Below are 24478 nucleotides of genomic sequence, written 5' to 3' on the forward strand. Positions count from 1 at the left end.
AGATTTCTGAGTTTCTCCAGCATTTTTGTGTACCTTTGATTTTCCAGCATCTGCAGTTCCTTCTTAAACACCTTACAGCAATTGATTGGAGATTTGGTCATGCCTGCCAGCAGTCAATTAAAGTACTGTTTGTCCCTGTTGTCGGGTATTTGTAGTGATTGGGAGAAGAGTAGTGAAATAATAATTTAATTGGAGGTTTAATTGCAGCAAGAACATGCTGAATATAATGGTGGAGTAATCGCTAAATTGCTGGGGTAGTAATCTCAAGGCTAGGACTGACAATGCAGATATCAGGCTATAAATCCTATCTGATTGCTGTGGGGTTTAAATTTTGCTGTTAATCCTAGAATTTCACATAAATGTAGTAGTAATATATGGCCAAATAGTTGTCTACAAACCACCTGCTTCAATGATGTTTTACAAAGAGTAAATATGCCATCCTTGATTCTGTCTGTGGGACGCTGGACTTTCTGTACTGTTGATTCTTAAATTTACTCAAAATATCAGTGAGCCATTCTGTTCAAGGACATTTAGAAATGGGCAATAAATGCTAGGCTTACATGTGAGGAATATAATTGAAGGTTTAATGCAATGATATGTTTTTCAGTCTGGCCCACCAAAGTCAGAATCTCCCACTATGACACCCATTAGCTATTTCAAAATAAAGTTGCCCAAGATAAATCTGGAGAATTATGGTATGGACTTGAACAGCGATGATTCGACAGATGATGAAGAGACGCCACGCAAACCAGTCCCTGCCTGGTCCCGCGCGGGTAGGTCATTATGTTCAGATCATTTGGAAAAAAAACATTTTTATTTTTTGCCAAACTTGAAATGGAGAGCCTCCAACATTTAGTTTATCTTAAGCCAGTGTTTCCACATTTATTTATTGGGAAATGATGTCTGTGGATCTTTTTTTTAAAAAGCCATCGAATATGGCTATGGGTGTGAGTGTCTTTTCAAGCACTTCGACTCTTTTAGAAACCCTGTGGTAAATGTTTTAAAATTCTAATAGGATGTAAAATCTATACTTGCGTGCTCAACTCGCTGATTTTACTCAGTCGCATTATGAATTTTATTTTTCTTATATGTGTAGATGGAAAATCATCTGTTTTCCCCACCCCCAGTTACTCATTTGTTACACTACGACACTTGTTGGCATGTGTGGTATTTGGCCAATACGGGGTTTACGGCTTAATTCATCTTCTTCAAATGATTCATGATTTTTGTTTACCCTTGCCAGGAAAAGTGAATTTTTTGCTCATCGAATATTTGCACACTACAAGCTATAATTATATAGGAATATAGGGGTCAGGATCATCTTGTTTTAAAATGCCACCTCTATTTTCCCTTCCTTGTCACTTCAGTGCATATACATATAATCAAACATATGTACAATTTTGTTTAAACATAGCACATAGATTAGACAGGATATGTATAGAAACTGGAGCCGTTCTATTGATCTAACTTTTATAGACTATTCCAAGGGCATGTCTAGATCTCAACTGGCGCGCTACTAATACCTATAAGGTAGAATTGCTTGTCATTTGCCTCCATCAACATTTCAGCTCTTTCACTGAGACTTGAATGAATGAATGCATGAATGAATGAATGAATGAATGAATGAATGAATACTTTATTGTCATTCAGATATACACCTAGACACAGTGCACCTTGAACGAAATTTTGTTGCATTTTACTCTCCAAAATCAGTTAAAAATTCTAGGTGCGTCCATAAAAATGCCTCATGCGCATGGTTCTGTAAAATAAATATATATTAAAAAGTTTTTAAAAAGTGACGATATTTTAAAAGTTCTAGCCTCGGTTTTTTTGATTGTTCAGTAATCTTATGGCCTGGGGGATGAAGCTGTTGCAGAACCTGGTTGTCCCGCTCTTCATGCTGCAGTACCTCCTCCCAGAGTTAAGCAGTATGAACAGTCCATATTGTGGGTGTGTGGGGGCTCTGGTAATGCCCTTAGCTCTACTCAGACAGCGCTTGTACCCAATGTCCATGATGGAAGGAAGAGAATTCCCAATGATTTTTTACGCTGTCCTCACCACTCTCTGAAGGCACTTCCAGTCCGCAGCTGTACAGCTGCCGCACCACATAGAGATGCAGCTGGTCAGGACCGACTCAATTGTGCTTCTGTAGAAAGTGGCGAGGATGGGAGGGTGGAGGTGTAAACTTCTCAACCTGCGGAGGAAGTACAACCGCTGCTGTGCCCGTTTTGCCAGAGATGGAATGTTTGTGGACCAGTTTAAGGTGTCCGTTATATGCACCCCCAGGAACTTGATGCTTTTCACCTGCTCCACTGCTGAGTTGTTGATGCAAAGTGGAGTGTGACTGGGCTGAATTTTCCTTCTGAAATCGACGACAATCTCCTTGGTTTTGTTCACATTTAGGAGAAGGTTGTTCCTGCTGCACCAGCTCACCAGCTGTTCCACCTCCTCTCTATATGCCTGGTCGTCATTATTGCGGATGAGGCCCACTACTGTTGTGTCATCCGCGTATTTGATGATATGGTTAGTGGTGGACCTGGCGACACAGTCATGTGTCATCAATGTAAAGAACAGCGGACTCAGGACACAGCCCTGAGGGAAGCCGGTGCTCAATGTGATGACCAAGGAGGTGTTCTTCCCCACCCGCACAGACTGGGGTCTTTCAGAAAGGAAATCCACGATCCAGTTGCATAGTCTGGTATTGAATCCTAAGGGTGCCAGTTTGCTCACCAGATGCTGGGGGATTATCGTGTTAAATGCTGAGCTGAAATCAACAAACAGCATCCGCACGTGGGTGTTCCTCTCCTCCAGGTGTTGTAGGCTCAGGTGGACTGCAGAGGAGATAGCATCCTCTGTGGAGCGGTTCGGGCGATAAGCAAACTGGAACGGGTCAAAACTGGAGGGGAGTTTTGACACTATGTGCTGCTTAATAAGCCTCTCAAAGCACTTCATTATTATTGGTGTGAGTGCGATAATCATTCAGGCAGGTTATTGTGGACTTTTTGGGAACTGGTATGATGGTGGCTGTCTTGAAACATGATGGAACAATGGCCTGGTTCAGGGTGGTGTTAAGAATGTCTGTCAGAATCAGGGCCAGCTGGTCGGCACATCCCCCAAGCAGACGCCCCGGTATATTATCCGGTCCGGTTGTCTTTCGCTGGTCAATGCCCTCCAGGATTCTGCGGACTTCAGCAGTTTCAAAATACAGTGTCTGTTCTCCTGGATGTGGTTCTAATTTCCTCACTGTAGTGGTGTTCAGTGCCTCAAACCTGCCAAAATAATTATTGAGTTCATTGAGAAAGTCTGTGTCATCCTTACAAGACATCTGAGGGGCCTTGTAGTTTGTTATGGCCCGGATGCCTTCCCACATGTTCCGGGTGATGTTACCCTCCTGGAAGAAAGCCTGGATTTTCTGTCCGTGGGCGCGCTTTGCTTCCCTAATTTTGCGGTTGAGGTTGGCTCTCGCTGTTCTCAGAGCCCCCAAATCACCAGATTTAAAAGCCGCATTCCGTGCTTTCAGCATGGCACGCACCTCTGCAGTAATCCAAGGTTTGTGGTTGGCCCGGGTTGTGATGTTACTGATGACAGTGACATCCTCCATGCACTTCTGTATATATCCTGACACAGACATGGCATACTCATCCACATTGATGGTTTGGTTGTAAGTGGCTGCTGTCCTGAACATGTCCCAGTCCGTGCAACCAAAGCAGTCCTGGAGTGCTTCTATAGCTCCCTCAGACCAGACTCTAACCTGCTTCACAGTGGGTTTCTCTCTGATCAGCAGGGGCTTATAGGCTGGGATAAGCATTACAGAGAGGTGGTCAGAGGAGCCCAGGTGAGGCCGGGATACTGCTCTGAAAGCCTGCTTGATGTTACTATAGACCCGGTCCAGCGTATTCTCTCCACGTGTAGAATGAGCCCAGTTACTCTGTATCCCCTTTTGTGTCACCTCATTTTATACAGTAGCCATGTCCGATCCATTCCTTCCCCCTTTGTTGACCACCATGACCTTTATATTTGCTAACCACTCTCAGCTGTATCCTGCACGCTGCCCCTATGTTCCCTAGACTTTGCACAAATTGGAGGCTCAGCATTCACTGGCAGAATGTTCATTTTTTGCTGTCCAGAAAATGGATAAATAACTATGTAAAATATTGGCTTTGACTAGTATTACATTTGTAGATTGCAGTTCCAATCTGAGACAATTTTCCAGCTTTTTCCTATCAGATGTTCAAATACCATGAATATTATTCCTTGCTACGAGGTAAAGAACTAAAGCAGGCAGTGATAATGTAGTTTCATCATCCAAGTTCAAAACTTTACTTATTATCAGCCGATGGAAGGGAGGGAGAACTCTAAGTCAAGTGAGCAATTACAGACACTTCACCGTCCTCATCCACTTCTCTGAACAACAGAATTACATTGCATTATATAGTGTTTTTTTGTCACCTTAGCCATTCCACAGACATTAGTCATGGTCAGAGGTACAGGAAAATAAAGGTTTCTACAGAATGCATCACATCAAAGGCATTTTGTCACATGTTACAAGATATATTAAAAACATTGGCCATTTGGTATTGCCCCTTGAATCTAGTTTCCTCTCTCGTCACCTCCTCCCTCATAAACATCAGGCACTTGGTATAAGACATTTTACCTCTCAAATACATCTAAGCGATCTAGCTACTTCTCTGCTTCCTCTCTCGTCACTTGGGAGACAAAAGTTATAGTATTTATTATCTCAATACACCGCAACCCGAGGCAGTCCTAAACTTGCCTTTCTGTATGAATCTACTGGACAAAAGCCTAATTTGAGACTAAATATAAGCGGTAAGCTCACACAGGAACCAATTTAATATCTTCTTTTATTTTTAACTTAATTCAGCTTTATCAATTTAACTTGGACAAACTCTTTGGTGCCATTGAACCCTCTCAACCACAAAGCCATCTTCAGCAAAAGGAAGCCCAGTAACTTCGAACGGACAGGTTCTGCAGCGTAGCATTCACCAATGGATCAAACAGCTTTCTCAACAGCCGATGATTTTCCTTGTTGTGGTGATTTATAATGATAACATTTTAAGTACTCTTAAGAAGCCACCAATCTTCTAGTTTGCTTTGATATTTTATTTATTCTATATTATTTAACTGACCTCCTGACAACTGAAAAGTATGAGGCAAAGAACTGCGGAGGCTTTTCGATCTACTTGGGACTGTGGCCATGAGCACCATCTCTTAATTTAACATTAATGCGTCAGCTCAGTTTCTGATATTAAGATTTGGGCATGGAATCTCATTGGGTCACTAACTTTTTCTCAATTGTGGCAGAATATAGAGAGCTTTTGCTAATGATCTCGTTGTACACTTCCTGCTACTTCCAGATACAGGAATTTCCAGCATGTCTGTCCCCTCCTTTCCAATGGAATGCAGTGATTCATGGAAAAATAAGGAATATTCATATAGAGTAATAACCACCTTTGATTTTTTGGGATCAAAATCAGAGACTGCTGCTGTCCTTTTATCGGTGCTCCATTGAGAGCATACTAACATACTGTGTATGCGGGTGGTACACCAGCTGCACAGCGGCCCAGAGGAAAGCGCTCCAGAGGGCCATTGACAATGCCCAGAGGATTGTCAGCTGCCCTCTCCTTACCTTGGAGGACTTACACAGTTCCCGCTGCACCAAAAAATCCCAGAATATCATAAAGGACATTTCCCACCCCGGACACTCCCTGTTTGAACTGTTGCCGTCAGGCAGACGGTACAGATCTACAAGGACAAGGACGAACAGACTAAAAAACAGTTTTTACCCCACTGCTATAAAAGCACTAAATGTAGCCGCCAAGGAACGCAGGGGCGATACAGACTAAGGGACTGTGGTACACTGTGAAATAGACAGAAGGATGGAGGGTTGGGTGTTTGTGTGATATTTTCGTGATATTTATTTTAGTTGTTTATCTTTTAATATTTTATCTTGTATGTATCGTTAGCTTTTAGAAATGTTTGAATGGCGCACTGACTGGCTGACATTTTTAAATTTCGTTGTACATGGTTCATGTTACAATGACAATAAAGAAACTATTCTTCTATTCTTCCTGGAAGATTCTTGAATGACATAGAAACATAGAAATTAGGTGCAGGAGTAGGCCATTCGGCCCTTCGAGCCTGCACCGCCATTCAATATGATCATGGCTGATCATCCAACTCAGTATCCCGTACCTGCCTTCTCTCAATACCCCCTGATCCCCTTAGCCACAAGGGCCACATCTAACTCCCACTTAAATATAGCCAATGAACTGGCCTCAACTACCCTCTGTGGCAGAGAGTTCCAGAGATTCACCACTCTCTGTGTGAAAAAAGTTCTTCTCATCTCGGTTTTAAAGGATTTCTCCCTTATCCTTAAGCTGTGACCCTTTGTCCTGGACTTCCCCAACATCGGAAACAATCTTCCTGCATCTAGCCTGTCCAACCCCTTAAGAATTTTGTAAGTTTCTATAAGATCCCCTCTCAATCTTCTAAATTCTAGAGAGTATAAACCAAGTCTATGGTTGTTGGAAATGTTGGAAATAGCCAGTCATTTTGATAGAGTACATACAAGGTCCATTTTCTCCCATGTTAACCAATCCCAGTTGAGGTTGTGATCAAGTGTGGATTCTCCTGCAAGGCATGCATGAGGATGAGGTAAGGCTTGTTTCATCTCCCCACCCAAAGGCTTGCTGATCTTTCGCTACTCTGGCTCAAATGTGTATGATTGGCACTTGGCATTTTTGCCCACGGAATTGCATGCATATGAAAAAACTAAACAACCAGCCACATGTTTTACAAATTCTTTGTTGCAGTAATGTGATCAATTTCATCCAGATACCATTTTAATTTCAAATGCTTGGTCAAAGTTGTAATAGAGCTCAATTGTAGGTTTATGACTCTATCAAAGACAGAACATAGCAAAATAGGTGCAGGAGTAGGCCATTCGGCCCTTCGAGCCAGCACCGACATTCAATATATTCATGGCTGATCATCTAAAATCAGTACCCCGTTCCCTCTTTTCCCCCCATATCCCTTGATTCCTTTAGCCCTAAGACAATTAAAGAATCTTGAAATAGAACATGTTTAAGAAAGAACTGCAGATGCTGGAAAAATCAAAGGTGGACAAAATATCAGCGGGTGAGGCAGCGTCTATGGAGCGAAGGAATAGGTGACGTTTCAGGTCCCCTATTCCTCAGCCGCTGAGTTTCTCCAGCATTGTTGTCTAGCTTTGGGAAAAAAGATTGTTGTTCTTGGCAAGGATTGAAGATGTGGACTACAGTTCAGGGAGCAGATGACCTCCAACCATGGTCCAGAACGATACGAATGGCTTGCTGGAACATGTACCAGTTTGTCAGTACTGACAGTCACCTTGTGGATTGGACTCTCAGAATAAGAAACTCCCGGGAGGAAAGGAACACAATGCAATTTTATGATTATGGAATAAATATCCGGGGAGACTAGATCGAAGGTAGAAATGGAAAAGTACAATAATTGCACTTATTAATGATCACTTTTCCACAAAGTAATGTGCGGTCCGAACTTTGTCATGATGTGGAACGTTGATCATTGTCCATTGGAAGCGATCGGAGCAGAATTAGGCCATTCGGCCCATCACGTCTACTCTGCCATTCAATCATGGCTGATGTATCATTCCCTCTCAGCCCCATTCTCCTGCCTTGACCCCTGACACCCTGACACCCGCACTAATCAGGAATCAATCAATCTCCGCCTTAAAAATATCCATTGACGGCAATGAATTCCAGGTTTCTAAAGTCCACCCTCCGTCACCTTCAGTTTAAATTCCATTTGTAATATTTTGAAGGGCCAGGGACCAAGATTCACCAACCTCTTAGTAAAGAATATTAATACTCCAGCATTCTTCATAAGCATTCGGTACTTTCCTAATACATGTGAATGTGTCCCAATATCAGTTACTGGACAAACTGAAAGACATTGAGCAAACCTAGAGATATTTCACCTTGAAGATTTAATAATGTTTTCAAAAAAATAAATTCATAGTTTATAAAATCCACACAGCAAGTCCACTTCAACCGATGTGGGTGAAATGTGAGAGTCCACGAGGTGTTTGTGGCAAGGAGAGCGGCGGCAGATAAAACGTGAAGTGTACACGTGTGCTTGGTGTCCACACTGAGCAGCTGAAGTGAGCCCGACAACTGCAGCTCCCCACAGCCCGCGGAGACTGGGGAACGCCCTGGGGAAAGCCAGGTCTGTCGTCCAGACACCAAAGTGCTTTAGAAGCTCGACAAGCCTTGGGAGAGAGAGAGAGAGAGAGAGAGAGAGAGAGAGTGCAGCACCAATACAAGCTATCATTCTTGCTCACCGCACACACACCAGAGACCAGCGTTCTATTGATTCTTGCAATCACGCTCTGATCATTTTGTTCCCGACCGGATTCTCCATTTAAAATAATTAGAAACTAGGTGCAGGAGGAGGCCATTTGGCCCATCGAGCCGGCACTGATGGTCCTGTTCCCCCCCCCCGTAACACTGTTCAGCGTCTCAGTTCCCTGACTCCGTCTCCGGGGCAACATCAGCGGTCAGCTCGTGTGGCAGGTTTTTGGTTTCAGCGATCAGCCGTTTCACTCCCACCATCCACTGTCCCACCTCATTCACGTGGTCGACCATTAGAGATCTGTGCAGCTCATCAGCAGCATCCCACCGGCAGCTCGCCATCGCTGTAACACAAGTGGCACATGGTCTACAGTGTTAGTGATCACAACACACTTCAGCCATCAGGCACAACTGAATTCAAACAAGTTTAACTTACAAGAACATTAGCTTGAACGTCACCTACAGTATTCCTTCTCTCCAGAGATGCTGCCTGTCCCGCTGAGTTACTCCAGCATTTTGTGTCTATATTACATAGAAACATAGAAACTAGGTGCAGGAGTAGGCCATTCGGCCCTTCGAGCCTGCACCGCCATTCAATATGATCACGGCTGATCATCCAACTCAGTATCCCGTACCTGCCTTCTCTCCATACCCCCTAATCCCCTTAGCCACAAGGGCCACATCTAACTCCCTCTTAAATATAGCCAATGAACTGTGGCCTCGACTACCCTCTGTGGCAGAGAGTTCCAGAGATTCACCACTCACTGTGTGAAAAAAGTTCTTCTCATCTCAGTTTTAAAGGATTTCCCCCTTATCCTTAAGCTGTGACCCCTTGTCCTGGACTTCCCCAACATCGGGAACAATCTTCCTGCATCTAGCCTGTCCAACCCCTTAAGAATTTTGTAAGTTTCTATAAGAAACTTGAGCTTGAAGTGTTTGATTTGCAGATCTCTGGACAATATAAGTTATACTTCTAATGGAGGAAATGGACCAAAGGCGTTTCAGGTCTGCAAAAGGGCCCCAACCCAAACCACCGTCTGTTAATTTCCCTCCGCAGATGCTGCCTGACCCGCTGGGTTCCTCCAGCACGTTGTTGTTTTGCTCAAGATTCCAGCATCTGCAGTTTCTTGTGCCAGACCTCTATCTCATAAAATATTCAAGTCAACGTTGTAATTGAAGAGTTGAATATTACTTCAACAGTAAAGGGCCTGTCCCACTTACGTGAATTTCTCGGTGACTGCCGGCACCCGTCATAGGTCGCTGCAGGTCGCCGAAAATGTTCATCATGTTGAAAATCCAGCGGCGACCAGAACAAGGTACGACTCTTTGGGCGACTACACACGACCGTACGGGCTTCACCCCGCGACATGTCGCCTGTACGGTCGTGAGTCGTCTCCTCAGTCGCCCAAAGAGTCGTAGCGTTTTTCTGGTCCCCGCTGGATTTTCAACACGTTGAACATTTTCGCCGACCTATGACGGGTGCCGGCAGTCACCGAAAAAGTCGCGCAAGTGGGACAGGCCCTTAATTGAAAACTGAAAATGTTGGAAAACAAAAAGAAAAACAATAAATGCTCAAACCACAAATCAGGCAGCATCTGTGGAAAGAGAAAGAGAGTTCACTTGTTGAAAGGTTTTTGGCCTAAAGCCTTAACTGTGTTTCTTGGTGTACACTCACTGCCCGGCTGCCTGCCTGCCTGTCTCCTACATTTCCTGTTTGCATTTCCATGATATTTCAGTTGAACTGAATTCGTCCGCTCGGTACAAAATACTAACCCAGAAAAGAGATTCTGATGATCCTATCTATGGCTTATTCCCACCAGATCACCCATTAGTCTCCTTTGCTCCTGGGAAAGCAAGCCCAGCTTATCCAACCTCTCCCCACACCTAAAGCCCTCCAATCCATCCAATGTCCCGGTGAATCTCCTCCACTCTTTCTCCAGAGCAACCACATCCCTCCCACAGTGTTGCAACCAGGTCTGCAACTAGTGCTGTGTGAAGATACAACATTATACAACTCCTTCATAACACAAGGAGTATAGGAGCAGTTCTTTGCTCTGATACAGAGCAAGAAGGAAAGAACTGCAAGAGGACTTCTTTGCTCCTTGCTCTATATCAGAGCCCTAGTGAGACCACACCTGGATTATTGTGTGCAGTTTTGGTCTCCAAACTTGAGGAAAGACATTCTTGCTATTGAGGGAGTGCAGCGTAGGTTCACCAGGTTAATTTCCGGGATGGCGGGACTATCATATGCTGAGTGAATGGAGCAGCTGGGCTTGTACACTCTGGAGTTTAGAAGGATGAGAGGGAATCTTATTGAAACATATAAGATTATTAAGGGTTTGGACACGCTAGAGGCAGGAAACAAGTTCCCGATGTTGGGGGAGTCCAGAACCAGAGGCCACAGTTTAAGAATAAGGGGTTGGCCATTTAGAACGGAGACGGGGAAACACTTTTTCACGCAGAGAGCTGTGAGTCTGTGGAATTCTCTGCCTCAGAGGGCCGGTTCTCTGGATGCTTTCAAGAGAGAGTTAGATAGAGCTCTTAAGGATAGCAGAGTTAAGGGATATGGAGAGAAGGCAGGAACGGGGTACTGATTGTGGATGATCAGCCATGATCACATTGAATGGCGGTGCTGGTTTGAAGGGCTGAATGGCCTCCTCCTGCACCTATTGTCTATTGTCTTGCAACTCTTTATTCCAGCCACCACCTGAAGTCAAGCATGGAAATTGAGCCTTAGGTTTTGTTCCATTCAGAAAGTAAATCAATTGATTAAAATTGTGACTTGTGTCAAAAAGATGAATGAATAAATCAATGGAATATTTGAACGAAGCGCTGTGTGAAAAAATGTCTCTTCATTTCTCATGACAAAGGCCAGAAGTTTTTTACATTGAATAATTTCAATGCTGCTGAATGTCAGAAACAGTCACTGATTTTGATCGAGAAATAAGCCAAGGGCTTCAGTTGATCAATCAAGTTAGTAAATCAAAGATTTAGCTGATTTGTTTGTAGGCCAGCTTGTTTATATCACTTGTCCCTATATAACAGCAACTAAACATGCAAGACCTTACTATAGAGAATGCAGAACTGCTGGAGACATGAGGATCTGCAGTGGTGACAACTGGCCACATTAGCTTGAAAATGTCTGATCTTCACTGACCTTAGAGGCTAAGCAGGCTCAGGCCTGGTTTGTAATTGGGCTGGTTCCACCCACGTAAACCAGGTGCCGTCAGCTTTATTGCTTTGATAGAAGTATATACAATTATGAGAGGCATAGATGGGATAGACAGTCAGTGGTAGAGATGCTGCCTTACTACGCTTGCAGCGCTAGAGACCTGGGTTCAATCCCGACTACGGTTGCTGTCTGTACGTTCTCCCCGTGACCTATGTGAATTTTCTCCGAGATCTTCAGTTTCCTCCCACACTCCAAAGACGTGCGGGTTTGTAGGTTAATTGGCTTGGTATAAATGTAGATTTTCCCTAGTGTGTGTGTGGGATAGTGTTAAGGGCCTGTGCCACTTGGCGATTTTCTCAGCGACTGTCAGCAACATTGGCTGATGTATCAGGTCACCGACAAAGTTGCAGAGTGACAACATATCGATGCAAGTTTTTTTTTCAAATGTCGCAACATTTGTTTTGTCGCCGCTGGAATTTGAAATGTTCAGCAAGTGGGACAGGCCCTTAATGTGCGGGGATCGCTGGTCGATGTGGACTTGCTGGGCCGAAGGGCCTGTTTCTGCGCTGTATCTCTGAACTAAACTGGCCCTGATGTTTTCACACAGAGAGTGGTGAATCTCTGGAACTCTCTGCCACAGAAGGTAGTCGAGGCCAGTTCATTGGCTGTATTTAAGAGGGAGTTAGATGTGGCCCTTGTGGCTAAGGGGATCAGAGGGTATGGAGAGAAGGCAGGTACGGGATACTGAGTTGGATGATCAGCCATGATCATATTGAATGGCGGTGCAGGCTCGAAGGGCCGAATGGCCTCTACTCCTGCACCTAATTTCTATGTTTCTATGTTTCTATATACTAAAAACTTCAGAGCAACATTGAGTCAAACAAAATAGTGCTCATTTACACTGAATTACAGGTCACTTCTACTTGTAGAAGCCAAACATACAATTACAGAGCAGCTTCAAACATACAGTTCATTCAGAAAGTATTAAAATCCATTTAATTTACCACTGGTGGATTCTAATTAAGTTGTAGAAACATCTCAAGGATAATCAATGGAAACATGATGCACCAAAGCTCAATTTTGAGTGTCATAGCAACGGGTCTGAATACTAAAGTAAATGTGATATTTCAGTTATTTATGTTTAATTACTTTGCAAAAATTTCTAAACATCTGTTTTCGCTTCTTCATTCTGGGGTATTGTGTGTAGATTAATGATATAAAAAAAAGAATTGAATCCATTTTAGAATAAGGCTGTAACGTAACAAAACGTGGAACAAGTGACGGGGTGTGATACTTTCTGAATGCACTGTAGACTTTATGAAACATAATATTGTAAGACACTAGACACTAGAAGTGGATTACCCTGTGCAAGCAGCAGCATCCTCCTTTGCACTGATGCAGACAGCTTCCCGTTCTGCCACATCTCCTGCAGCATTGTTAGACGTTTGCCGATATCATCACAAACTTGTTTCTGTACAGAAAATGTAACAAAATAAAACTATCAATTATCACCCGTTCTAGTCAAGTATTAAAAGATTTCTGAATTCTTACGTTTTCCACGTGACCTGCGTGGGTTTTCTCCGGGTGCACCGGTTTCCACCCACACAACAAAGACGTACAGGTTTGTAGGTTAACTCCACAGTGTGCAGGACATGCTAGTGTACGGGGTGATCGCTGGTCGGCACGGACTCGGTGGGCCGTAGGACCTGTTTCCGCGCTGGATCTCTGAACTAAACTGAGCATGCATAATATTGCGATAATTATGTGATATCAGCAGCTCTCAAACAATCGTTTAAAAACAGAAATGTTAAATGTTGGCTTTGTTGATTTAAAGTGAAAATTTTTGTTGCAATTCATCAGTGTCCACTGTAGATAGTCCATCATTTTAGAGTATGAAAATGGCCATAACTTTTGTACTTTAATACTGAAGATATGAAAGTGAATTAGGTGTCAAATGAAACTTCTTTCTATGCTTTACCTGATGGGATAAATTGCAGACTTTTAATCCCATTTTTAAAATCTCCAAATGTTGTGACATTGCTGCTATCGGTGTCCACTGTAGACAGTCAACTTATGCTCAGTGTTTTGGTTCATTCTTGAAAATGTAAAAGGGCATTGATCACTGAAACAGTCATGTCCCTTGCTCTTGATCAGAATATGTTGGGTTATCACTCCATCTCATATTTTTTCGACACAGAGGGTGGTGAGTGCCGAGGGTGGGGGTCAGCAGTGGTGGGGAGACAGATACGATAGTAGTGTTGAAGAGACGAGGAAAGGATGAAGGGAAGGGGGGGGACATGTATTATGTGTGGGCAGATAAAAGGTGGTCTTGGCATCATGTTTAGTGCAGACATAATCCTGTGAGACATAAATGCTGGAGTGCCTCAGGGGGACAGGCAGCGTCTCAGGAGAAGGATTGGGTGACGTTTTGAGTTGACCATTCTTTGTCCTGCACTGTCTTATGTAAACACTCATGAACCATCACACCTTCTATATGATGTTTCCCTTTACAACACCTGTTGTACTTAGTTATGTACGGCTTGATTGGACTCACGTATGGCTTGGTTTGACTGGAGAGCATGCAAACGAGGGTTCTGACGGCATCTTAGTACACATAGCCTCCTCCTGTTCCAATATGTTTCAATGCCTGCATTACCTTCACTGACGTCCTGCAAGCCTCCAGCGTTTTATTCAGTGGAGCTAAAACCTCGTCCACATTGACGTTGCAATCATCAGCGGCTGCAGTGCTGAGCGCAGGTTTGCATGGGAGCGACACACTGGGAAGTTTGGGTGGAGGCGCCAGCCTACTCTGACCGGCTATGGAACTGCCAGGCGGTGTTAATGCAGGAGGAACTCCAGCCGCTCCACAAACTGCAGGAACAATACAATCTTTTAGTAGCCTGCCATTTGGAACTAAAGTTATTTGATAACCAGAGATCCCGACTACGGGCGCTGTCTGTACGGAGTTTGTACGTTCTCCCCGTGACCTGCGTGGGTTTTCTCCGAGATCTCCGGTTTCCTCCCACACTCTAAAGACGTATAGATCTGTAGGTTAATTGGATTGGTATAATTGTAAATTGTCCCTAGTGTGTGTAGGAGAGTGTTAATGTGCGGGGATCGCTGGTTGGTGTGGACTCGGTGGGCCGAAGGGCCTGTTTCTGCATTGTATCTCTAAACTAAGCTATCCCACTAACATCTAATGTCTCCGAATGAAGTAATATTGTTAAATGAAGCTGCCAGAGGATAGCTGGTCGTGTTATCCTTCACCTGGCGAAAACACAACTGTGTTGAACTTGGCATGGTGTTTGGCAGGACCAGTCTGGGCACGAGAGCCAATGCACTGTTCTACTTTGCAAAGGAAACACGGAGCAGAAAGCAGACACTTGCTCTCACGTGACAAATGGAACATGGTAAAAGTTATCAACTTACTGTTGTGTGTCTCGCAATGGGAGACTAAAGGTTAGTCAGGCATTTCCTGATCATTCTGCTATTTGGAGCAGTGACGTGTAGGGGAACCAAAGTTACAGGTAGACAGATATTCGCTAAAAATTAAAGCTACATTTATGCTGAAAACTCCCAGCAATATAGTTCTGGTAAAGGTTTATGATCTGAATAAAAATACTAATAATTTTAGAACCCATGAAAGATTTAAATAGAACCCACAGTGCTGTCGATTCCATGCGACAGTAACAGACTTGTGACACAAACAGTAGTTTGCTACTTGATCCATCTCTTTAGCGGCAAGTGTCACCTGGTGATGGGTGCTCACCTTTAGGTGCTTCCAGCTGGGGTGCTGCCACTCTCTTTGTGAGCAGTGGTTTCCTTTGACCAATCTGTGCTCGAGTTTGCAAACCGTACGACAGCTGGGGAGGGTCATTCCAGCCGCGCTCCTGGTTCCCTGATGACAAAGCAGCGTCAGTTAGACACACACGTCACAGTTACACGTCACAGTTAGACACACACGTCACAGTTACACACACACACGTCACAGTTACACACACACGTCACAGTTACATACACACGTCACAGTTACACACACGTCACAGTTACACACACACGTCAGTTACACACACACGTCACAGTTACACACACACGTCACAGTTACACACACACGTCACAGTTACATACACACGTCACAGTTACACACACACGTCACAGTTACACACACACGTCAGTTAGACACACACGTCACAGTTACACACACACGTCACAGTTACACACACACGTCAGTTACACTCACACGTCAGTTACACACACACACGTCAGTTACACACACACACGTCACAGTTACACACACACACGCAACAGTTACACACACACACACGTCAGTCAGTTACACACACACACGTCAGAGTTACACACACACACGTCACAGTTACACACACACGTCACAGTTACACACACACGTCAGTTACACACACACACGTCACAGTTACACACACACGTCACAGTTACACACACACACGTCACAGTTAGACACACACGTCACAGTTACACACACACGTCACAGTTACACACACGTCACAGTTACACACACACAGTTACAGTTACACACACACACGTCACAGTTACACACACACAGTTACACACACACGTCAGTTACACACACACACGTCAGTTACACACACACGTCAGTTGCACACACGTCACAGTTAGACACACACGTCACAGTTACACACACACACGTCACAGTTAGACACACACACGTCACAGTTACACACACACGTCACAGTTAGACACACACACGTCAGTTACACACACACACGTCAGTTACACACACGTCACGGTTACACACACACGTCACAGTTACATACACACGTCACAGTTAGACACACACGTCAGTTGCACACACACACGTCACAGTTACACACACACGTCAGTTGCACACACACAAGTCACAGTTACACACACACGTCAGTTTACACACACACGTCACAGTTACACACACACGTCAGTTACACACACACACGTCACAGTTACACACACACACGTCAGTTACACACACACACGTCACAGTTACACACACACGTCACAGTTACACACACACGTCACAGTTAGACACACACACGTCACAGTTACACACACACACGTCACAGTTAGACACACGTCACAGTTAGACACACACGTCACAGTTACACACACACGTCACAGTTACACACACGTCACAGTTACACACACACGTCACAGTTTACACACACGTCAGTTACACACACCACGTCAGTTACACACACACGTCACAGTTACACACACACGTCACAGTTACACACACACGTCACAGTTACACATACACACGTCACAGTTACACACACACACGTCACAGATACACACACGACACAGTTACACACACACGTCACAGTCACACACACCCGTCACACTCACACACACGTCAGTTACACACACGTCACAGTTACACACACACGTCACAGTTACACACACACGTCACAGTTACACACACACACGTCAGTTAGACACACACACGTCACAGTTACACACACACGTCACAGTTACACACACACGTCAGTTAGACACACACGTCACAGTTACACACACACGTCACAGTTAGACACACGTAACAGTTACACACACACGTCACAGTTAGACACACACGTCACAGTTACACACACACACGTCACAGTTAGACACACGTCACAGTTACACACACACACGTCACAGTTACACACACACACGTCACAGTTACACACACACGTCACAGTTAGACACACGTCACAGTTAGACACACGTCACAGTTACACACACACACGTCACAGTTACACACACACACGTCACAGTTACACACACACGTCACAGTTAGACACACGTCACAGTTACACACACACACGTCACAGTTACACACACACACGTCACAGTTACACACACACGTCACAGTTAGACACACGTCACAGTTAGACACACACGTCACAGTTAGACACACACGTCACAGTTACACACACACACGTCACAGTTACACACACACGTCACAGTTACACACACACGTCACAGTTACACACACACGTCACAGTTACACACACACGTCACAGTTACACACACACGTCACAGTTACACACACACGTCACAGTTACACACACACACAGTTACACACACACATCACAGTTACACACACGTCACAGTTACACACACACACGTCACAGTTACACACACACGTCACAGTTACACACACACACGTCACAGTTACACACACACGTCACAGTTAGACACACGTCACAGTTACACACACACACGTACACAGTTAGACACACGTCACAGTTACACACACACACGTCACACAGTTACACACACGTCACAGTTACACACACACGTCACAGTTAGACACACACGTCACAGTTACACACACACACGTCACAGTTACACACACACACACGTCACAGTTACACACACACACGTCACAGTTAGACACACGTCACAGTTACACACACACACACGTCACAGTTACACACACACGTCACAGTTACACACACACGTCACAGTTACACACACACGTCACAGTTAGACACACACGTCAGTTACACACACACACGTCACAGTTAGACACACACGTCTCAGTTACACACACACACGTCACAGTTACACACACACACGTCACAGTTACACACACACACGTCACAGTTACACACACACACGTCACAGTTAGACACACACGTCAGTTACACACACACACGTCACAGTTACACACACACGTCACAGTTACACACACACACGTCAGATACACACACGTCAGTTACACACACACGTCACAGTTACACACACACGTCACAGTTACACACACACGTCACAGTTACACACACGTCACAGTTACACACACGTCACAGTTAGACACACACGTCACAGTTACACACACACGTCACAGTTTACCACACACACACGTCACAGTTACACACACACACGTCACAGTTACACACACACACGTCAGTTACACACACACGTCACAGTTACACACACACACGTCACAGTTACACACACACACACACGTCACAGTTACAGTACACACACGTCACAGTTAGACACACACGTCACAGTTACACACACACACGTCACAGTTACACACACACACGTCACAGTTACACACACACGTCACAGTTAGACACACGTCACAGTTACACACACACACGTCACAGTTACACACACACGTCACAGTTACACACACACGTCACAGTTAGACACACACGTCACAGTTACACACACACACGTCACAGTTACACACACACACGTCACAGTTACACACACACACGTCACAGTTAGACACACACACACACAGTTACACACACACACACGTCACAGTTACACACACACACGTCACAGTTACACACACACGTCACAGTTACACACACGTCACAGTTACACACACACGTCACAGTTACACACACACACGTCACAGATACACACACCCCTCACAGACAGACACACGTCACAGTTACACACACACGTCACAGTTACACACACGTCACAGTTACACACACACACGTCACAGTTAGACACACGTCACAGTCACTGTCACACACACGTCACAGTTACACACACACGTCACAGTTACACACACACACGTCACAGTTACACACACACACGTCACAGTTAGACACACACGTCACAGTTAGACACACACGTCACAGTTAGACACACACGTCACAGTTACACACACACACGTCACAGTTACACACACACACGTCACAGTTAGACACACACGTCACAGTTAGACACACGTCACAGTTACACGTCACAGTTAGACACACGTCACAGTTAGACACACACGTCACAGTTACACACACACGTCACAGTTACACACACGTCACAGATACACACACACATCACAGTTACACACACACGTCACACACACACACCCCTCACAGTTACACACACACACGCCACAGTTACACACACACCCCTCAGTTACACACACATGTCACAGTTACACACACACGTCAGTTACACACACACACGTCACAGTTACACACACACGTCACAGTTAGACACACGTCACAGTTACACACACACACGTCACAGTTACACACACACACACGTCACAGTTACACACACACACGTCACAGTTAGACACACACGTCACAGTTAGACACACACCTCACAGTTACACACACACACGTCACAGTTAGACACACGTCACAGTACACACACACACACACACACACACACAGTCACAGTTAGACACACGTCACAGTTACACACACACACGTCACAGTTACACACACACACGTCACAGTTAGACACACACGTCACAGTTAGACACACACACGTCACAGTTACACACACACACGTCACAGTTACACACACACGTCACAGTTACACACACACGTCACAGTTAGACACACACGTCACAGTTAGACACACACCGTCACAGTTACACACACACACGTCACAGTTAGACACACACGTCACAGTTAGACACACACGTCACAGTTAGACACACACGTCACAGTTAGACACACACGTCACAGTTACACACACACACGTCACAGTTAGACACACACGTCACAGTTAGACACACACGTCACAGTTAGACACACACGTCACAGTTAGACACACACGTCACAGTTACACACACACGTCACAGTTACACACACACGTCACAGTTACACACACACGTCACAGTAGACACACACACGTCACAGTTACACACACACGTCACAGTTACACACACACGTCACAGTTTACAGTTACACACACACGTCACAGTTAGACACACACACGTCACAGTTAGACACACACGTCACACACAGTTACACACACACACGTCACAGTTACACACACACACGTCACAGTTACACACACACACGTCACAGTTACACACACACACGTCACAGTTACACACACGTCACAGTTAGACACACACACGTCACAGTTTACACACACGTCACAGTTACACACACACGTCACAGTTACACACACACGTCACACAGTTACACACACACGTCACAGTTACACACACACACGTCACAGTTACACACACACGTCACAGTTACACACACACACGTCACAGTTACACACACACACGTCACAGTTACACACACACACGTCACAGTTAGACACACACACGTCACAGTTAGACACACACACGTCACAGTTACACACACACACGTCACAGTTTACACACACACACGTCACAGTTACACACACACACACACGTCACAGTTACACACACCACACGTCACAGTTACACACACACACGTCACAGTTACACACACACACGTCACAGTTACACACACCACACGTCACAGTTACACACACACACGTCACAGTTACACACACACGTCACAGTTACACACACACATGTCACAGTTACACACACACCCGTCACAGTTAGACACACACGTCACAGTTACACACACACGTCACAGTTACACACACACACGTCACAGTTACACACTGTCTCTCTATCTCCCCCCCTCTGTATCTCCCTCTATCCCCCTCCCCCCCCCTCTCCCTCCCCTCTCTCTCCCCCCTCCTCTCACTCTCTCACAACCTCTCTCTCTCCTCCTCTCTCTCCCTCTCCCTCCCCCGCCTCTCCCTCTCTCTCTCCCTCCCTCCCTCTCTCCCCCTCCTCCCCCTCTCTCCCCCTCCCCCCCCCCCCCCCTCTCTCCCCCTCCCCACACAGGTTCTCCGTCCTAGTGGTGTGTAGTCCTCTCTCCCCCCTCCCTCTCTCTCTCCCCCCTCTCTCTCCCTCTCCCCCTATTCCCCCTCCCCCCTACCCCCCCCTCTCTCTCCCCTTCTCTCTCACCTCTTCTCTCTCCCCCTCTCTCCCCTCTCCCTCTCCACCCCTCCCCCTCTCCCCTCCCCATCCCCCATCCCCCACCCACCGGGTTTGACGAACAAGTCGGACATTTCTCCCCCGCCACCGCTTCACCGGATCCGGCTTCCGGCGTCGCGACGTCAGGTCCGGCCGCGCGTGACGTCATCCCCGCCCCGCCCCTGCCGTCACGGCGCCGCCTGTTGTCAGGGCCCGTGACGTAGAGGCTGCAACAGCGCTGCTCCTCCCAGCGACGGTGGGGAGTCGCCATTGCATCATCTGGGCCATTCTGCCCAAAGATCTTAGAGCGAAGCAGCGGGGAGAGAGAGTGCCCCAAGACAATGTTTCTTATTTACAATGTTTCTTATTTAATGTCCCTTGTCTAGTCTGAAATAAAGTTCATTATTGGATTAGAAGAAATATAATTGTGTGTGTTATATACATTTATATAATTTTCATGTATGTGTGTTTATAAACATTTTATTCCTTAACAAGAATCAACAGAATTATGAACTAATTGAATTATGAATCTAACCCTATATCACGCACAAAAAGTCCCCCCCTGTCAATCACCCTGCGAGTCGGGTCGATTCCGGTTACTACAAAATCAACTCAAACACTGTTTGTGAGCCATTTAAAAAGAAATGATTTAAAAAACATTAAAAAAGACAATTACCAGAATCAAATTTTATTCTTGACAAGAAGTTTGAACTGACAGATTTATGAATCTGACCCACACAAACTGTTGCCCCGCAACATTGATTACAGTGCGAGTCGGGTCGGGTTAGGTAGGCTCAGGTTGCTAAAATGGGCGTGGAAAAATGCCCATGATCCCCTCCATAGCGTACTACACGTCAGTCCATTGCATTTAGCAGGAGTAGCCTATCTTGCTCCGCTATAAGATCTTTGATTCTGCCCATCAAGCCTACTCCAACATTCAACCATGGCTGCTCCATCTCTCCCTCCCAACCCCATTCTCCTGCCTCCTTAATGTAACTCCGCCACACCAATCATGGATTCACCGCATCCCTGAAGCACAACTCTGTCCTTCAGTCGGGCCATGTCTGATCTACCCTAGGTCCCACTGAGTTGAAGCATATCTCAGCTGCACAAGTTCCCAACAAGTTCCCCTGCAGTAGCTCTGTAGGAAGATGCTGGTTAAAACCAAAGGTGGACACAAAGTGCGGGACTAACTCAGCGGGCCAGACTCAGGCAGCATCTGAAGAACAGGTCTGAAGAAGGGACTCAACGCGAAACGTCACCCGTCCCTTCTCTCCAGAGATACTGCCTGTCTCATTGAGTTACTCCAGTATTTTGTGTCTATCTTCCATTGAGTTGTACCATGTCTGATCTGCCCAAGGTCCCAACTCCTCCTTAACCCAACTCTCACTGAAATAAGGCTATGCGTGATCTGCCTATGATCCCAACTTCTCTTAAGGCAGCTCTCCACTCACCCACACTCCTCACTCTTTTAACAATATATTCTCCTCTTCAAATATATTCATAGAAACATAGAAAATAGGTGCAGGAGGAGGCCATTCGCCCCTTCGAGCCAGCACCGCCATTCATTGTGATCATGGCTGATCGTCCCCAATCAATAACCCGTGCCTGCCTTCTCCCCATATCCCTTGACACCACTAGCCCTTAGAGTTCTATCTAACTCTCTCTTAAATCCATCCATTCTTAAACTGTGGCCCCTTCTGGACTCGCCCAACATTGGGAACATTTTTCCTGCATCTCGCTTGTCCAGTCCTTTTATAATTTTATATGTCTCTATAAGATCTCCCCTCATCCTTCTAAACTCCAGTGAATACAACCCTAGTCTTTTCAATCTTTCCTCATAAGACAGTCCCGCCATCCCAGGGATCAATCTCGTGAACCTACGCTGCACTGCCTCAATCACAAGGATGTCCTTCCTCAATGACATAGCTGGAACAATTCACTAGGGTGGAGAACTGAAGAAGAATAGAGACACAAGAAACTGCAGATGCCGGAATCTTGAGCAAAACATAAAAGTGTTGGAGGAACTCAGCGGGTCAGGCAAGATCTGTGAAGGGAATGGACAGGACATGTTTCGGGTGTGAAGAAGGGTCTCGCCCCGAAACATTGTCTCTCCGTTCCCCCCAGATGTTGCCTGACCCGCTGAGCTCCTCCAGCACGTTGCTGGAGGACATAGAGATGCATCACCCAACCACAGTGCACCCCTTCGCTGGGGGTGCTGCCTTTCCCATTATACAAACCTATTAATCCAATGTTAATTCAACAAATGTTTCCACCCAACCACCTAGCTGCATTAGTGCAGCTCCTGCCTCTCTCCAGAAGCTCGGCGTCATGTTGGGCCGTCACTTCCCCATGGAGCCCAGCCACCATCTGTACCACCCATTCCCTACACTGCTGTTTGTAATCCTATCATACAGCAAAGAAATCAAATGCACACAAACATTTCTGCAAAACATTTATTTTTGAAGCAATAAAATACATTTTAATGTCCATGTATCTAGTGGCCCAGAATTTGCTGGATAGGGGTCTCTCTCAGTCTACAGCAGGCAGTGAAGAAACCAAATGGCATGTTGTCCTTCATTGCGATAGGATTCTAGTTTAGGAGCAAGGAGGTCCTACTGCAGTTGTACAGGGCCCTGGTGAAACCACACCTGGAGTATTGTGTGCAGTTTTGGTCTCGTAATTTGAGGAAGGACATTCTTGCTATTGAGGGAGTGCAGCGTAGGTTCACCAGGTTAATTCCCGGTATGGCGGGACTGACATATGATGAGAGAATGGGTCGACTGGGCTTGTATTCACTGGAGTTCAGAAGGATGAGAGGGGATCTTTAGAGACATATACAATTATTAAGGGATTGGACAGGGTAGATGCAGGAAAAATGTTCCCAATGTTGGGGGAGTCCAGAACCAGTGGCCACAGTTTAAGAATAAGGGGTCGGCCATTTAGAACTGAGATGAGAAAAACCTTTTTCACCCAGAGATGTGAATCTGTGGAATTCTCTACCACAGAAGGCAGTGGAGGCGAATTCAACGCATGTTTTCAAGAGAGAGTTAGATAGAGCTCTTAGGCTAACGGCATCAAGGGATATGGGGAGAAGGCAGGAACGGGGTACTGATTGCAAATGATCAGCCATGATCACATTGGAGGGTGGTGCTGGCTCGAATGGCCGAATGGTCTACT

The 24478-nt window shown here is 45.5% G+C and overlaps 1 protein-coding gene across 1 annotated transcript; it reads right to left on the minus strand.

The window, feature by feature from the left end:
* Positions 1-7991: 7991 nt before the first annotated feature.
* sra1 (steroid receptor RNA activator 1) lies at positions 7992-21481 on the minus strand. Its single transcript, XM_055643342.1, has 5 exons — positions 21369-21481; positions 15314-15442; positions 14201-14415; positions 12907-13015; positions 7992-8716 (listed from the first exon to the last, which is right to left on the minus strand). The coding sequence occupies exons 1-5, from the start codon at positions 21391-21393 to the stop codon at positions 8541-8543; spliced, it is 654 nt and encodes a 217-aa protein (XP_055499317.1). The 5' UTR covers positions 21394-21481; the 3' UTR covers positions 7992-8540.
* Positions 21482-24478: the final 2997 nt, after the last annotated feature.

This window comes from Leucoraja erinacea, chromosome 11 (assembly GCF_028641065.1).
Source record: "Leucoraja erinacea ecotype New England chromosome 11, Leri_hhj_1, whole genome shotgun sequence".
In the NCBI taxonomy this organism is placed as follows: domain Eukaryota; kingdom Metazoa; phylum Chordata; class Chondrichthyes; order Rajiformes; family Rajidae; genus Leucoraja; species Leucoraja erinaceus.